Source organism: Corvus kubaryi, unplaced genomic scaffold (genome assembly GCF_017639235.1).
Source record: "Corvus kubaryi isolate FWS band 111438036 unplaced genomic scaffold, C.kubaryi_AGA036_p1.0 37387, whole genome shotgun sequence".
Taxonomy (NCBI): Eukaryota; Metazoa; Chordata; class Aves; order Passeriformes; family Corvidae; genus Corvus; species Corvus kubaryi.
This window is the reverse complement of record NW_024581129.1, coordinates 98,541-116,961: the sequence shown is the minus strand read 5'-3', so window position 1 is coordinate 116,961 and position 18,421 is coordinate 98,541. Positions and strand designations below refer to the sequence as shown.

The 18,421-nt window shown below is 39.9% G+C and overlaps 1 protein-coding gene across 5 annotated transcripts in view; it reads left to right on the top strand.

Moving 5' to 3' along the window:
* The first annotated feature begins 5,454 nt into the window (after positions 1-5,454).
* PDPK1 (3-phosphoinositide dependent protein kinase 1) overlaps positions 5,455-18,421 on the top strand; it is a 31,591-nt gene continuing 18,624 nt past the window's right edge. The window contains exons 1-3 of one of the 5 annotated variants that reach the window (XM_042036988.1): positions 5,743-5,806; positions 6,283-6,435; positions 16,415-16,684. In XM_042036988.1, coding sequence (XP_041892922.1) covers positions 6,433-6,435; positions 16,415-16,684 — 273 coding nt within the window. In that variant the 5' untranslated portion in view covers positions 5,743-5,806; positions 6,283-6,432. Of the gene's footprint in view, positions 5,541-5,633; positions 5,807-6,282; positions 6,436-15,529; positions 15,644-16,414; positions 16,685-18,421 lie in introns of those variants that run through there. The other 4 variants (XM_042036989.1, XM_042036987.1, XM_042036985.1 and 1 more) reach the window with 4 other exon arrangements.

The window sequence follows — 18,421 nt, the reverse complement described above, 5'->3', positions numbered from 1 at the left end:
TCAGAATTTGTAATTGCTCTATTTAAAGATAATCAGACAGTAGGCCGTGTTCTTTATTATCTTGAATGGTTGTAACTTTTTATTTTGCAATAAGTAAGCCTCATGGACTGCTTTAACAAAAAAATATTTCAAGGTTAAGTGGCTGGGCTGATCTAATGGTGAAAGGTGAAAAACAAGAACAGCACAAATGACCTTTACTTAATCACAGAAGAGGCCAGGCCCAAGGCCTCTCCAGGGCTTCTATTATTTCTCAAGAATTGATCAGTCCTTTGCCTATCTGCACAACAGGTACAGCCTTTCTGTGTGAATCTCTGGAGGTTTACTTTCTGCCCTAGACACAGAAAATCCTATATATGATTAATCATCTACCAAGCAGATTTCTGGAGTCTTAGTTGCATTTCTTAGATTTAATGGGCTCAACAGTTTTAGCAAGCATACTGAGATATGTACACATGCATCTGAACTAGCTGACACACGCATATACACAGTCACATATGTTCATTCCTTTCTCTTTGGAGTGCTTCCATTGTCTCTCTGGTGACAGCACAAATTAGTTTTGACAAGGCAAAGAAAGATTTCATTTAGAAGAAACAAAGTAGGTTGAGACATCCTTCCAAAAAAGCATGCTAAGCCAGAGAACTGTTGTGAGGAGTCCTCATCTGTGAGAAAAACAGGAACAGAAGGAGGAGTTAACATCCGATTTGTGTGACAGCCATAGAAGGTGACAGCAGTGATTTGTTTTCAGTGTTGTAACCAAAGGGCTTTTCTGATACTTGAAAAAATATCCCATTTCTGGTCCTCGGTGCTTTTTAACTTGCAAAAGCTATATTCAAGGGTGCATCTTTTATTCTGCCGCAATCTAATGGCAAGAGGAGAACATGATGTTGCTGTCATTAACAGTTCCTGTAATTTCCCCAGGATGAGAAAATCAGAAAAACAATGCCACACACCTGGAGGATTTTGGTGATCCCAAACTTTTAGACCCCATAGTGTAGTTTGATGTAGTGTTCCAAATTTCAAATCTTCAGAATCTGAGAGATGCTTTCTGAAATTGTCAGATTAATTGTATCTTAAACTAATCAGATCTTGACAGCCCTTACTTATGAACACGTCTGCACAGAAATTGAACCGTTTTCATAAAATCTTGTTCTGTTCATAAGGTATTCTGTACCAGTTGTATTAGCAAAATGAGAGTGGGAACAATTATATTCAGATATGAGTAAGGAGAAGCAGGCTATGGAAGGGAGAGTGTAAAACCTCATTAATAGAGAAGCAAAAGAAAACTGAGAGATTGAATGTAGACAGAAATTACTTGAGAGAAATGAAAAGCCAAAGATGCTGCTGCTTGTGTCCATTAGGGCAAGATAGCAAGACTATAAGAACTGAGTCTGCAGATGATGACAGGCTGATGGTTAAAAGGCTGAAATGATATTCCAGCATCAGGAGTTCTCCAGGTGAAACTCTTAAAAACTTTCAGCTGCTTCTGTTTTTATGGAGTTACTTAAAAATATTAATTGTTGTAGCTAAAACCAAATGCCTCTGCTTTACAATTAGGTCTTTGGAACAATCAAAGCCTCATTTTTATTCAGCCACTGAAATACTACAAATTTTCAAAAAAAGCAGGCTATAACACCCCCCCCCCCCTTTTTTTTCCCCCCGTCCTTTTGCTTTGTGGTTTTTTAAGGTTTTTTTTTGTTCTTTTCTTTGGTGTCATGTCTGAGACTGGTATTAGGTTCAAGCTATGGTTTTTCACAGCTTGTTCCAGAATCTCTGAACTATTCTAAGGCTGACTTTTGCCTCTAAGAGTGATATATATCCTTCAAATGGAAGATAGAGAACTACAGTCTAATAAGGAGACATAATATTGGCTCTGATCAAACCTATGAAGCCTTTCACATCCTGGGACTACCGAGTGCATGCTATGTGTATCACCTGCAACCAGAACAAAGTACACAGCATTCTTCCCTTTTTCTTCTGTTGAATTTTGCCAAAAGAAACTATTTTGGAAAATATTTAAGTAGTGCTTGTAAGCCACTAAGGAGCTGAAAATGTTCTGTGACAAAGACTTTGGTTTAGTTGTGGGTTTGTTTTTTGGTGGTGTGTTGACTTTGGTTTAGTTGTGGGTTTGTTTTTTGGTGGTGTGTTTGGAGGTTGTTTGTTTTGTTTGTTTTGCTTTGCTTGTCTCACCTGGTACTTCTAGTCACCTATATTGCCCAGGGCATGGCAGCTTTATTTAGCCTCCACCTGGGTCTGAGGGACACGGCTCGTCTTCAGCTGACTTTGTGTCGCTTCCTGCATGGCCTCTGGGCCCGGGCTTCAGGTAGGTTATATTTGGACAGCCCCTGGAGTGGATGTGGCGGTGCCTCCTCCTCCCCGGGGCAGCTCCCCCGCCCAGCGGATGCCCCTCGGCGCTGGCCGCCCCTGGTGCCGGATCCCCCCACGTCCCTCCACCACAGGCAGTGTTTGCTTTCCCCGATTCTCTCCAGCTGATTCACAGCTTCCCGAAGGCATCATGCCTAGACTTGGATATACTATTCAACTGCATCCTCATTTGTTACATGAAGAATGAAATAAGTACTAGCTGCCGTTCTCAAATTCTGTATGTCATTATGTGCTAAAATAGTATTTATTTGCAGTAACATCTCACTATTAATTCATTACTTAAATTCTGGTACTCTGTAGCTCTCACTCTCACATCCTATTTCAGTAAATTGCTAGTAACCTATTATTTCAGAGCTTATATTAATACATTTGCTTTCTTTTTTGAAGTGCAATACTTTTCACTTTATGTAATTTCGTATTATTTAGAGTGTATTTAAAATATGTCAAAATATTTTTTCTCCTCATTTTTGTCTCCCCAAGTGACTAAAATCTTTCCCAGAATAATATCACAAATCTTGTATACATACTTTCTATTTCATTACCAAAACTGATGAAAATATTGAATCAGGCCAAGTTTGAGCCTGGAATGCCCCTTGAAATGCCATTTCACTTTAACAGGGAACTGCTAATGATTAGACGCATTATCAAAAAATTTAATTATTCATTAACAAGACAAGGTGCTAGCATTTAGGTCAACAAGCTTCCTTAGTATTCCTTTAAAATTGAACTGTGTCAAAAATCTTAGCAAAGTCAAATTATATACTATCTACCCTGTTAGCAGCAAGTAAGCTTTCTTGGCAAAGATGGAAGCTGAATCAAGTTATATTCTCTGTTTAATCATTCACTTAGTTTAGCATTATTTTTGGCCTTACTTTTCCTACACTTGAAGATGAGACCATCATTCAGAAGTCCTCTAGGCTTCTTGAACGGCTTCTCAGAAATAACTTTCAACATTGCAGAGACTGATTCAGTTCTTTATGCTTTGCTTGGTTGGTTTGGTTTTTTTTGTTTGTTTTTTGGGGTTGTTTATTTGTTTGGTTTTGGTGGTTTTGTTTTGTTTCATTTTCCCCAAAAAAAACACTTTGGGGCAAATTTCATCTGTCCCTGCAGAATTTAACACACTTTCTAAGGACTTTAACTCAATTTTTTTGTGTGCTATTATTATCTTGTTAAAATGAATAATAATATCTTCATTGTTAAACTAGATTGTTTTAGTGGAAGAAAAAGAGTGTGCTCTATTCCTCAATCCATTACACATTATCTATTCTTCACTCCCTTTCCTGAGCAATAACAGGCCTTTACTCTCCCTTTTTCCTAAGACTGATGACAAACTTTAGATTTTGTAGTTGTCCCCTTTTCTAATTAATTTTAGTTTCTCAGTTTGTTTTCAACTGGAGATAAAAATTTCTACTGTCCAAGTTTTCCAGCAGGTTTGATACACTAAACTCTGCCAGATGAAGCCACTGGACTCTACAGCATTGTCAGCTCTAAGAATTACATACAATATACTGGTACTTCACGGCTTTAATGCTACTGTGTGCTTTATTACCTCTGTTCTAAAGGCACCATCTGCTTTTCTAGAAAGGAAAATGTTACAGTTTGCTGATATTAAGCAGCAGAACCTAGCAAATTGCCTATAGTGATGCTGTTGCCTGATTTGTGTTTGCTTTGGCTCATGCATACTGGAACACACACATATAGTCTGTACAGCTGATCTACAGCCCAGAGAAGCTGAATCAGAGTATTACATGTGCCCAAGTAAGTCCTACTGGAACAGGATGTGAGTCTGCACAGAACTGTCTTGACACATACAGCTTAATTGAGTAGTCATGTAATAGTATTACAAGTCTGCCCTGTTTGGTTCCTTCCTTTTCTTTGTGTTCACAAGTCTTGGTTGTATAACGTTTGGAATAGCTGTAAACTTGCTGTGTGCAATCCACAAATTTTTATAGTTTTGTGATAGTTTTTGAGCCGTAAAAAAACTAGCTGATTTTTGAGCCTTACAAAAGTATCCAAGGACATAAACATAAATCCAGCTGGTCAAGCAGCTGTGTGGACCATTATGATAATGGCTAGTTAGACCCAAAACTGTAAAATGAGGAGAGAAAAGTTTTACCAGATCACATGGAAAAGAATCTGCCTTTTCGCCAGGATAATCTCTTTCAATTCACATATGCGAAAACCATCACAGCATCATTCAGTAGCCACAAACACAGTTATGGCACTACTGACCTAAGTTACACAAAAGCTTTTTCCTACTTGGCAGAGTTTCTCTAAGAGGCCTAAAATATGGATAGAGTCTGAAGAGTGCAGGTAGGCTTCCAACAAAAAACCGCACACGCAGACGTCCACTGACCCATGCATCCAACCTACTACAAGATTATGATCAACTGTTCTACTAATTTGCAGAACAGATTAGTTCTGCCTTCAGGCAGAAGGATGAAAAAATTATCATACAGGAAATGTGACTCAGGCTGGCTATTTTAAAAACCTTTCTGAAAAAAGTGATCAACTCTGGGACACTGCAGTTGCCCTGGCCCTCCACGCCACCCCCACTTGAAGCTAAATATTGGTATCTTGTACATTCTGATGCAGTTCAGCAAACTAGATAGTCTTTTCCTGCCTCATCCTCTTGAGTAATCCCTCGCAATTCTAGGAACTCTTTGACAAACTCAATTTGTTCACTACAGTGTCGTGCGCGGCTGGCCTGCCTCCCGGCGTCTGTGGCCGGCGGGCTCGCACACGGACTGACAGGACGCCGTTACCGGGCACCGCGGGCTCGTACGGAAAACAGGGAAAACGGCCTGTCACAACCGGCGAGGGAGCGCGGGTGTTATGCAGACGAGGCAAGTTCTCAGGAACGAACAAGCGCACTGGCATTGCATTTATGACGCACTCGAATTCCGAGCTGCGTGGAGGGCGCGGCCCTCCCGGCAATCCCAGCCGCCGCGCTGGCGCCACCCGCCGCCGCTCCTACGGCACGCGGCCGTCGTGGCACAAATCCGGCTCTGAGTGTCCGGGGGCGGTGCTGCCCGGCGGGCCCGCCCTTTTCCGCCCTTACTTGCGCAGCTTCCCTGGGGCGCCATTCCCTCAACTGCGCATCCTCCTCTCGGCTTGGACGCTGAGGCTGACGGGGGACGCTCTGTTCTGGCTCGCTTGTGAGTAACAGTTACCGCCACCAGTGAGCGAGCGCAGTGCGCGGAAGACCCGCCTGCGGCGGGGGGGGATTGTTGTGGTGACGTCGGGGGCGGGGGACGCGGGCGCCCCATTGGCTCAGGCTGGGCCGAGCGCCTGGCGCGGAACGGGTGGGGAGCGGCCCCGGTCCGGGCGGGCCATGGCCAGCACCGGCAGCCCCCTGGTGAGTCCGGGCGCGGGGGGCGGCCCGCGGGCCAGGCGGGCCATGGCCAGCACCGGCAGCCCCCTGGTGAGTCTGCCCGGGGCCGCGGCCCGCGGGGTGCTGGGGGAATAAGTAGGCCCAGGCGCCGGGGCCAGCCCGTGAGAGGTGGCCGCCCGTGCCCAGTGCTCTGCCGGCGGCGGGGTCGCGGTGGGCTTTCGCGAACGGCCCCGCCTCCTACGCCCGCTCGAACAGGGCGGGTGAACGGGCGCTGCCGTCGGTGGGGCCAGTCTCGTCGCTGCTGCTCGCGGTCCTTCTTCCGCCCCCCTTTCCTGGCTCGCCGCAGGCCTCGCGGGAGGGCCCCGTTCTCCCCCCAGCGTAGCCCGTTCGCGGGAGGAGGTGAGGCCGATGGTGAAGGGGCCTCACCGCGGCCTCTCGCCGACCTCCGTTTTCGGTTCCGGGTACGGGGCGTTGGCATGGCTATGCCAGGCCGTCTGCCGCTGGCCGAACAGGCGTTGTTGCCCTGTGGGAGCTACCTGTCACTCTGTAATCGATTTCTTTTGTAGTAGGAAGAAACGCGTGAGGAAGATCGTGAGGGTCACAGTAGGACGCCGTTTCAAACGCAGTTGTTTACGTTAGTTTGACAGCGTAAATCTCGTTTCGTGTGTACTGACATATCTCGAAGATGGACTCGTAGTTGGTATACAGACGTGGTAATGGTAAATCTTCTTCTGTGTTGTAAGTTATACAGTTTAGTTAGTGTAGACATTCTCTCGTGAAAAGAAAAATAATCACCAGCTTTCACTCGTGTTGGCAGAACTGCCTGGCAGTGATATGTTCCTTATCCTCGTGTGCATGCTGCTGTGCTTTTGAGTCTTGTGCTCTGTCAGTTGCAGGCTGCCAAGCTTCACTCTGCGGCACTTAAAACCTTTTCATCAACTGGAATTGACTAAGGAGGGTTTTCTGTGGAGACTGGCACAGCCATGTTGATTCTTGACATCTTGTTTCAGTGTGCTCTCTTCTCCATGCTCAGTGATTTTTTTCATCAGGGTGTTACACAGAATCATATTTATTGACCGAAGATGAGAAGTACTATGTGGAATAGCCCTACAGAGCACATGGAATGCTACATCAAGGTCTATGAAATAAATCAACTTTTGATTATTAAAGGGATTAGTTTTGCTAGTTGATACAGCTCTATAAAGCTGCTTCTTAGCATCAGAGATGACTTCTGTTTACTTGGACTCTTAAACAGAGAGTAGGCTTCCCTTTGTGTTTCTGCTCTTGTTTATTGTCCATCTTTCTCAGAGTTTTTTTTCCAAAATACTTGCATTTCCCTTCCTTTTCTGTATACAGTTTAGGTCCCTGCCCATAAGAAAAGCATGCAGAGAGGGGAAAAATTAGGAATGCAACTGACAACCAATTTTGTGAAAATCAAGGTATTTTGTCAGGGTAATTTTTTTTTAATTCCTTCTCTTCCATTCTATTTAATATTTTCCTGGTCAGGTGAGTGTACTGACAGGCAGTACCAGATAGAGGTGGCCTGATTCAACTAACCTTTTTGTAATTCAGATGATACCAAATATGGGAAATCCAGTATTTCTGAGACTGAGCAAATTACTGCTAATATTTATGTGATGGAGTTAATGACATAATGAGTTCTGTGATTATTGAATTGTAAATGCATAAGATGGGATTGGGGAGGGGAGGTGTGAATAGAGCCCGGCTTTGAAAGCAATGTTCTCTCAATTTTCTGCCAAACCAGTTAATTTCTTTATTTTTGTACTCAGGGACAACTCCTAAAATCTTCCGTTATTTTCTGAAGATGTGGCATAAGGAGGGAGTTGTACTTCTAAGAAGGAAACTATTTTAGTGCAGCTTTAGTTGCAGATGCCGGTGTGGTCTTAGCTATTTGCTGTTAATGCTAATGTGAGTATATTGGGTCTCAAACCAAGAAGTGCCCTTCCTCTCAAAATGAGATGTCTGGAAGTATGGTAATTAACATCTTCATTTGCAGCAACATCTTTACTGGACTGTTTAGCTGCGCTAGCAATTACTAGATTCTACCAGTGTTTCTGACCTGATAAAACCTATAGTGTAGTCATGGATCCAGCTGAACAAAATTGCTAGGTTGTTTTTTTTCCCCCAGTGGAACTAATATGAACTACACTTTTCGAAGAACTGGGCTCTTAGACCTTACATAGAGACAGTTTTGCATCTATGTTAAGGATTAGATTAGGCTATGTTAAGAGTTCTGTTTGTAATTATTTGTAGGTGTAAAGCTTCCAGGTATGTATGTAGGGGAAACTCTTCAAGCTTATCTATTTAATATTCTCCTCTCTTGGGTTTTCATCATAAAATCACGACTAGTCTTTATCACTCATGCGTAGGCTTTTAACTGGGATAAGTTTTCAGTAAATCCCTTACCAAAGCAGGCTGCAGGAATAGACAATAGCAGAAGACACGGATGTTGAAAAGGTGCTCAAAGGTGGAAAAACCGGGAGTTTTAAGAGGAGCAGTTTTATACGCATTCATATTTCTAACATTAAAAGTGCTTAGAGCTAGGTGAGAGGACATGATCCACAGAACAATCTGAGTATAATAGTGATGGTCTACTAAACAATGATTCCACTGTGTGGGTAAGTTTTTTTTTTTAAAACAAATTTTTCTTTGGGTTTTTGATCTATTACAGTGCCAGAAGTAAAGTCTGTTTCATTTAGCTCTTGAAACTCTACAAGTAGATTACTGTAGCTGGATGTGGTAAGATACCCTGCAGGCTTAGGCTCACTGCACTTGCCTAAAGCAGATCAGTTAGAAGGCAACATTGCTGGAAAAACTTGGAAAGGGACGACGACTACTGAAGTACTTGCAGGAATATTTGTACAGAAGGCATGAAACCAGGGGCACAATCATTTTGTTAGACTGAAAAATGTAGTAAACTGTCAAAGTAATAGAAATAAATTTGGTCTATGAAGATGTGAAATACTTTATTAATACCTATTTTTTAGCAGTAAACTTGTATTTTTTATATATATATTTGTCTAGAAAGGCTATACGGATTGCTGTAGAACTAGCACATTTATGCCATTCAGAAAATATGAAAGTGACCTTAATTTAGAAAACATCATGTTTGAAAGATAAAATCCAAGTTCCTCATATCAGAGCTTTCCAAAGAATACGTACGATGCCAAGGAATTATTGTTTCTGGTTTTTCAAATGGAAAAAACTTTCTTTGCAAGTGACCAAGTTAGATTGTGTATGTATGATAAAGAAGGAAATGGGGGAGAAGCAGATTTTCTTCCCTTCCCACTTCCCTTTCTGACATCTTATTTGCAGGTAAGCTTGTGGAAACTTACTACAGTCTAAAGCGTCTGAAAGGACTGGATACAAAATGCGCAAAGCTAGCTATTTGGTCTAGAACCTTATTTTTCACGCCATATGAATTCTACTCAAAATTGCTGTAGGAAGTAAGTTGTTTGCTGTGTGAGTAAATATTGAACCCGAGAGTTGCTTTCTGCTTTAAAAGACAAGCTGTAAATACTTCACCTAGAAATAATTTATCATTCTTTATGGTGAAAAATTGCAAGGATTAACTTGCTTAGTGCATTCTTCTGAAAAGAAAATACTGAATTCAACGTTTGGTTCTTTAGTAATCCTGCAGGAATTTACAGTTCTTGACTGTGCCATGAATCCGCTGTACATACACTCCATCTATATACTGCCACTTCGGTGTGTCTGCTTCTCTGTTCTTTACCCCAAGCTGTTCTCTTTGCCTCCTAGAGCTGCTAGCAAGGAGCCTGGCATAGGAAGTCCTTTTGTGTTTGCTAGCCTGAGCCCCCATCTATGCTGCGCAGCACCTGATTATCAGTGTGCCTTGTGAGGTAGCTGCTGGTGTAGCCTGGGATCCAGACTATTGCGATCACAGATGGCTTTTGTTTTCTTGTGAGCTAGCCTAGATCTGTTTGTGTTAAATGAATTCTCAATTACTTGTTTACAATATAGCTATATATGGGCCATAGGCTGATTTTAGGTTCTTGGAGATTTGTGTGGTTTCCTGTTTCTGATTTGTTTTGAAGCACTAGGCAGTGGAAGGATGCCTTAAATAGTCTGCCTCTGAAGATGCGTGGAACTTAAGTGCTTTGCTTAGCAGTAGAGGAGGTTAGAGAGTAACTGCCTGAAATGCAGGTTCTTATAAATCCTTTCATTAGCTTTAGTCCCTACCTGATTTTGGAATTAGAATCCTGGAAATCAGTGGCAGAAATACCACTACATAAGGTGGTCGACTTTATAGAAAGGCATTTGCATAAACTGAAATTTTGGATCAGCATTGCTTGGTATGTGAAAAATTAATTTCTCTAGAAACGAAATCAGTCTTGTGGATAAAATACCTTTATTCCCTAAAAGTTAAAACAGTCTAAGAATGTTGAGGTATTCTCTGTGCTTCCAAAGCATTGAGCTTCTTGGCTATATTTTTGCTGATATAATATGAAGCTGATATCCTCATTACTCATTTATGGATGGACTGTGTTATGGATTTACTGGACAAAGGAAGAAATGTCAGTAGACAAACAGTACTTCTGTTTCCCACTACTGCAGAGGGACCAGCCATTTTAGGTAAAATAGTATGTTTGAACCGGGGAAAGCTTCAAGCTTTCCCCTTCCATTAATTTGTACAGTCTTTAATCTTGAAATGTATTATCAGGACATGAATTTTAAAGATCTTTTGTTGTCTTTTAAATTATGGTTATTTCTATCAAGATATTTTGTTAAGAGATTTTTTGGGAGTAACGGTTTTATGCAATTCTTCAATGAGTGCTTACCTTTCAGCATTAGGTTTCAAATGACACTGGGCATGAAGGTGAGCATAGTTGTTTTGCTGGGTTAGAGCCTAGACTTCTTTAATCAATTAGCATAGCTGTTTGTTTGGACAACAACAACAAAAAAACCCTCCTTTTACGAAGCCAAATGCTTTTGAAATTTACATGGTTAATTCATAAAAATGATCTTTAAACCGTTTTTTCATGTGGCAACTTCTGAGATGAAAAAACTTCACCCTAGATGCATGTATGACTTCAGATTCTCTTGCAAAACGAATTTGTGTTAAAACAGTTTTTGTAGTTGAACTATGAGATTTTAGTATGTTCATTTAAATGTAGTAGTTGATAATCATTTATGAACCTTGATCAAAGTATTGATTTTGACAAATTGTTTGGCTTCAGACTTTTACTGACTGTGAGGGTCAGTTTGTTCACGATATGTGGTGTTAAAGGGGCAGTTTGTTGGCTTATGAGCTAAATTTTAAGTTCTCTACAGTAATCTTTTGCATACCATTTGACGATGAGGTTTGAAAGGGTGCTGATGCATCTCTACGCAACATAAACGCAAACTCCTGCTACACAGGATCACAAGATCAATGTTTGATGTTAATGCTTTTTAAATATCTACAAATAACTAATACTTGGAGTTTGAAGAAAATGGCTTACTATTGTCTTCAAAGAACTCTGTAGAAAAGAGCATCCTGTTGTTTTGGGAAAATATTTTTGCAACCTAGTGGAATTTTTTAATAAATGCTTTTCTTTTCTTTTTCTTTTTTTTTTTTTTTTGGAGATGGCTGTTTGCTCTTAGAAATCATGGTGAACTTCTGTCAAGCTGAAAGTGTGAACAGAATACATATCTTTTAATACCTCCCAATTACTATGATGTTTTAGTATGGTTGTATGTGTTTTAGTGTCAAAGTTAACCTGTTAAGTGGGTGAACAGTTAAATAGCTGTGTGATGCATTCAGAAGTACTTCTGAGGCTTGGCTTACTTTAAGTTTTGTCCCGTTCATTGCATGCTTGATTTTATGTTACAGTCAAAAGGCAGTCTGATAGCAGCTAGTGACCTTTTTTAATTAATGTTTTTTCTCTTTAGGCAAGTATTTTAATTACTTAAAGGTAATAATAATGTTGGCAAATAGATGTATTGTTAAATTCTTGAAATTATCTGACAAACTTCTAAGCTATTCTAAGTGTGTATGAAGAGAAACTGGCATGCAATGGAGTTTGATTAATCAGTATATTGTTTCTCTCTATACGGATACATGTACAATTGGTTAATAGAAAGAGGATGCTGTTGATCACTTAACAGAAAGTCTGACAATCCATTTTTAGGCAGACATCCAGAGCATAAATAGACATGAGCATATAAGGTCTGAGAATTGATGTTTACTGCAGTTTATGAAAGCACACCATCTATTATTGTCTTCATTCAGGGCATTCCACTCTGGTGCAGCAACGGACAGAATTTATGAAAGGAAAATGAGTGTTAAATATTGATAGGGATCACACAATAATCATTACACTTCCTGCAAACAGCTCCTGTATGGGATTGGTATTTATTGTTGCAAACTGTACTGTGCTTTCTGCACTGAAAGGTGAGGCCTTTAGTTGGATTTTTGTTACTGTGAGTCAGGGTTTGTGTCTTCAGTTTCTTGTACCCGAACTACACTGCTTTTGCCTGCATTCTCATTTTAGTAGCAGTTTGAGGACATGTATTCAGGCATATCTGAGTATCTGACCTGATCAGTTGCTTTTTTCTTTTGGAACACGCTGGAACTCCAGGGTGTGTTACACTATAACCTTTGAAGTGGAGACTCTCACAGCTAGGTATTGGGGAACATAGAGAAGGTTAACATTTTAATTGTGGGATATGATGGGGGAGGAGGCCAGTGGAAAAGCTGTGTGTAATATCTGTTAATTACCCCTTCTGATGCTCTTTTTCAGATACGAGATGTGTGTCACATGCAGTTGGTGCATCTTTGTCAACTCTCTGAAACCAGTGTGCCATGAAAAGAATTTATTAACTATAACTGCTTATCTTTTAATTTTTTCATTTTAAAACCCCAGGTTTTCAATGTTTAAATTGTAAGCAATACAAAATAAATTTCAGTTTCAGAACTTCTGGCTTATATGACAATGTCAAAACAGTTGACAAAACAGCTCAGGCCAAACCTGTCTAACTTAAACTGCCTTTAGCAGAATCTTGGGTTGTGCCAGTCTTCTAGCTTATAGCCTCATTAGCATTATTTATAATCAACACAAATGTACTGGTTGAGGTTTAGAGGTCATGTTGCTTTGTGTAAAAAATACTTTCTGTTACCACAGTCTGCTTCCAAAAAAATTGGCCTTAGAAGTAGTTAGATGGAAGAGTCATGTTTGCCCTGTGTCTTAAAGCAGCTTGAGATTCAGTAATAGTCAGCAGTCAGACTCAGTGTTATCAGACAGCTGAGAGGTCAGGACCCTGTTCATAGTGATTTTCTTTGTAATAGATCTTGCTAGTAGAAATTCAGCAATAGCAAAGATATTCTCAGTCATCTTCAGGGTTCAACATCCTGTCAGTCAGTGCAGAAGTAAAGGATACTGGAAGTTGTGGAAGCCCAGTCTCGAAAAGTATTTTTTGCTGCTGTCAGTGTTGATAGAATGGTCTCAGTAAAGTAGTGTTGCAGATTTTGTGGTGGGAAAAAGCTAGTGGAGATGCAGTTGTTGTGGCTGTACTTGCTTTAGAGAAGTGTGGTATGTGTTTGATGCATATAAATACATTAACAGTTGTAGTGATAGTGCAGTTGTCAAAATGCTGAATTGCAAAGGGAAAAAGTATGAGTTCTTTTAGGCGGTGGGAGGAAAGGAAAAACATAGTGCTATCTAGTGGGCTTTTTGCATTGATTCCAGTTGACTTAAAGTTTATTTCTACTCTTCACAGACAAGTGGGGAAAAGAACAGTATTAGAACTTATTTCACATATAAATAAAAGGAATCCTGTTTCTAGTGATTTAGTGAAAATTACTTGAAGATTTCGAAATGACTGTTGATCTATAATGCCATGAGCTCTCAGGAGGTTTGTTATTTTTTTCCATGAAAGGCTTTCAAACTCAGAGTATGTTGCACTAAGAATGAAACAATTTCTATGTGAAAGTAAATGAAAAGGAGAACCCTTAAGGGTTTGGGAAAGAAGTAGTGTTAGAGAGTACTTTTTAAAGAGATAGAATTACTAGGTCAGTGGTAATCAGTGTGGTCATGATGATCCATGACATGCAATAGGTAAGTCTGTAGTTACTATGTGAGGATCTGTACTTTCACTGGCTTGCCAGCTGAGAAATATTGATAATTGCTAGAAGGAGAGCGTCCTCAAGCTTCTGAGAATTGCAGATGCAGTTTAGAATATTCTGCTGTGATTGACTTCATCTCTCACTAAAAAATCGTCTGCATCTGGCAGAAGAAGGATCTTAAGTCTGATTTTTACAAAAGAGTGATGGTACAGAGTTAGATCAGATAAGCTGACCTGTATTCTATCTCTGGCGTATTTAAAAATATATGTGTAGAGACATTTATGGTTTCTGCGGACATGTTTTTTGGAGCCTTTCAAAATAAAACTGAGAAGGTAAATAATGCAGGGCAAAATGCTAAAGAAGAATATATGGTATGTGGAAAGGTGAGTGCAGGAATTACCTTTTTCTATAATGTTGAGGTGCAACATAACAGACCTAGTTGCATAGTTCTGTCATTTCTTAGGTAACTGATCCTTTTAAATCTACTGCATGTTCCTCTGTCCTCCTTGTTCCTAATCTTGACTTTCCTTTGAGAAAGTTGGGACTAATTGATGTTATACCCTGGCTGAAAATAACCTTCTCTTCCTACAAAGTCCTTTTACTTCTGTCTCTTCCCTTAGGATTTTTCTATACTGGATATTCATTGTGACTTAGTTTCAGCTACTGTGTAATGAAATACACTGCATCCAGCACCTTTCCCCCTCTTTCTCCCAGTGCTCTCTGCTTTGTGGTGGATTTTTTTCTTGCTTGTTTGCTTTTCTGAGGTGCTTTTGCTAGCTGCATAATCTGATCAGACCCCCTCCCTGCAGTGCTACTGCTTTATTAACCAGTAAAACCTCATTTGTGACTGGAGCCAGTTCATCATTTAGATCCCGATATTTAGTCTGTGTGTATGTGTGTTTTATTTACTGTATTTCCATTAATGGGATGTTTTTTATCCTGGCATCACTTCAGTTGCTGAGCAGTCATGCTTGTGTCAGTCCTGCTGCAGTCTTGATGGGAAAGGGTGCAATCTGTTTTTAATTCTAGCTAGCGTGTATCTTTAGGCACACTGCTGTTTGAGTAGCTGTCTGAAGGAGAGGTGATTCATCTGGGATATGAAAATGCTGGGGACAATAGTTAGTCTGCAGAAGGTACCAGCTAAAATATATGTATATGAAGCATAAAAGGAACTGTGACCGACAGCACATATACTTTAATGTGTATATGCTGTTTTCGTAGTAATAGTGTCAATTTTAGCAGTAAATAAAGGTAGCTTTTCCCTACTGCACAGACCACAACCATGTGAGGAATCGCTTTTTTGGGAGCTAGGTTCTTTAAGACCATGTGCATGATTAAGTGCCAGTCCAATTCCTTTCTAAGGTGGCTTCTGACAAAAATGCAGAAAATTGTTTCAAATTGAAATTCATGAGGTAAAAAAATTCTTTTTGTCAGAAGTAATTTTAAATTTGGTAACATGATGTATGTTATGGACTATTTCACATGGTTGTACATTATGTCTGTTTTGAGATTAGGTGATTTTCATTAAGTCATAGTTTCATTCTGCTGGATCTATGTTAGAATACTGAGATTAAAAAATAATGTTCAGCCATGGTGTTAACTTTCTTAAATATTTCCTCTGTTTTTTTGTTGTTGTTGTTGTTGTTTTTGTTGTTGTTTGGTTTGGTTTTTTTGTCAGCAGTAGTTTAGCAGAGCTCTCCTATTTGTTTGTATTTTCTGGCCAGTTTGAAGTAAAACATCAGATGCAGTCCCTGACAGACTAATTGAGGTGTATTACCAAAAGGGGCAGAAAGCAACTTGACATGGTTCCTTGGTCTTACTTAGGGAAAATGGATAAAAAGGTACCAAATGACGATTTGCTTTGCGTATTACATTAATCAGGAGTGTGTCTCCTTGTACTTGCTGTTTTCTGGGCTGTATCTGTTCTTTTTGTTTTGCAATTGGGTTGTTTTTATGTGGCCATATGTACAATTTAAATAGTGCATGCAATCTCCCTTGTTTTAAAAGGCCATGAACCAGAGCATTCTTCAAAAAAAGTTTTAGGCGTTGCCGGTTATTAAACACTCTAGCTTATGTGCCTTTTTTATGTTATCCTTTTCTTCTTGTCCTTCCCCAATGTGTATTTAAGAGAAATACTACCAGAGAAAGTGAAATTCCAAGTAAAAAATTAAGAATGTGTCCTTTGCCTCCATTAAAGTTTTCATGTGTTCATCTAGAGTTCATTGTAACTTGGATCTCTGAACTAATATTACTGGTAAATACAGGTGTTCGTTGTATAACTAGAAATTTAAGGTCATGTTATTTGTAGGAGAAGATACCATGAAATTTGGTGTTAGGAGCATTTTTTTGGGTTTAAGAAAAGCATTCTTGAATTAAAGTGTTCAGACGTTTGACCTATGGCTATATGACAGCGTGACCTAAATAGAGGTATTTATCAAACTGAAGCTGCCATTTCCAAAATAAATACTAATGTTCCCTCCTAAAGAGATTTTTAATGATGACCCATTCAAAGAAGAATTTACACAATTCTTGTATGGAAATAAAGTGCAGTTGTGCATGGTAGTTATGTCAGGTATGGGAATAATAGTTTCATTTCTTTTCATCATTTTCAGTATGATGCTGTTCCAATCCAGTCAAGCGTGGTGTTATGCTCCTGTTCATCCCCATCAATGGTGAGAAACCAAGCAGATTCCAGCACTCCATCTGTCATTTCCACTTGTGGCAGCAGACAGGGATCTAACATGGAGGGCACAGCACCTGAATCAAGATCTAATTCAAACTCCTTGCAGCAACATACAGGACAGCAGCCTCCACAGCCTCGAAAGAAACGACCTGATGACTTCAAATTTGGGAAAATTCTGGGTGAAGGATCTTTTTCAACGGTAACTTTACTTTTTATAAGAAGTGCCAGATATCTTAGATAAACTTGAAAGTTTGTTGTATAAGACTGATGAGATTGAAATGTGGAGGGAGCAGCTTGAAGAGTAAATGAATTGAATATAGTGGATTTAAGCTTGCCTATTAAGTGTCACCCTAAATATGGGTGGTGATGGGGTTTTTTTTAAGCTCCTTTTAAATTGATCAAAAGTTCCATTGTATCCTAATGACTTGATGCTTGGATGTTCAGTCAACATTGCTTTCTAGTGTAAGTGTGATAGCCATAATAGGTTATGTGAAAAGTTTGATAGAAAGGATTGGAACTGGTCTAGGAGCTAATGGTAAGAACTGTGCAATGTCCTGTCTATGTCAGGAGGTACTGCCAGATGCTTTCGAAAGAAAGAACAGTGATACTTCTCCAATATTCTTTCTCAGCCTCTAGTGTCATGGTCCTTGAGGACTTAGTGAGTCACAGTCAGTATATTTGTGTTCAGTAGCCTTAAATGGTTTTTTTCTTACATCCACAGCATTGCACAAAAATGAATTACTTAAGTGTTACCTTAATGAATCCATGAAGCAATTAATACTTTAATCTGATGGTTCAGTATTTTCCCAGTTGTAAGAATAATATTTCTGTATCTTTTTCATATATTTTTTGTATATAATTTTTGGTTGTAGGTCTCTAAATGTTGAGGTTTTCTGGTTCTTCCAGTACAGCCTACTGTGGTGTTTAGGATGCAGGCCTCTAGTGCTCATCAAGAGCAATTTGCACTCAAACACATAGTTTGCATAACTTGCAGGTTTCCCTGAAGAATCCAAGAGAGTTGTTGTGGCTTGGGTATACCAGAACACTTTGCTTCAGTAATACACTTTTCCTTCCTGCTTTTGGTCTCTGAAAGTTAATGCCGTGTTCCATGTAGGTAGAGGAGTTCATAGGGCTTAGCCCAGGCTTTGAATAAACTTTTGTTCCAGCGCTTTGCTACCTGTCCCCCTGGACAGCAGCACAACCCTCTGATGTATCAACTTCAGAGCATTTGATCTGTGGGGCATGTACCTTTATGTTGTTATCAAAACATCTTGTTAAAAAGCGTATGATTTGTTCTTATTAAACATGGTTGTAGACTCAGAGATCTGATGTACTCTGCAAGATCCTCACCAATGTTGTAAATAAAAAGTGTTTATCTCAAAAAGCAGGGGCCTTCATATTGCCATATATCCAATGGCATCTTCAGATTAAAAAAATATTTTATTCAAGGTCATAATGAACATATTTCATTTTCTTGGACTTCTGTTAAGCTACCACAAACTCTCACCTAATGCCAGTGCTGCATTTTAAATTCAACAGAGATGCACATGATTTGGCTTCAGGGTTTTTCTTCAGAGCACTCTCCAGTTTTGTGGGACCTTCTTCTGCAGCTGCAACTTCTTGGACCCATGCTTGGTATAAACAAACACAGAAATGCAGGGCCTTCTACTTGTTGTTCAGCTCTTTTAAACTAATGAGAATCTACTTGCTTTGTAGACGGCTTCATGCTACTTTCAGAATATCTGTTATGTGGTGGAAGAATTAAAATTCTCATGATTGAGGCGGCATGTTGTGTTGCTCTCCTCCTTCTATATGTGGGTACATGTATATTCCACCTTGGTTTTGTCTCCACCGATAAATGAGGCATTTCTTAAAAACAGGAGCTCTAAGGAATTATGATTGTCTGACCAAAACCAGTTCTTAAATGCAGATTTAA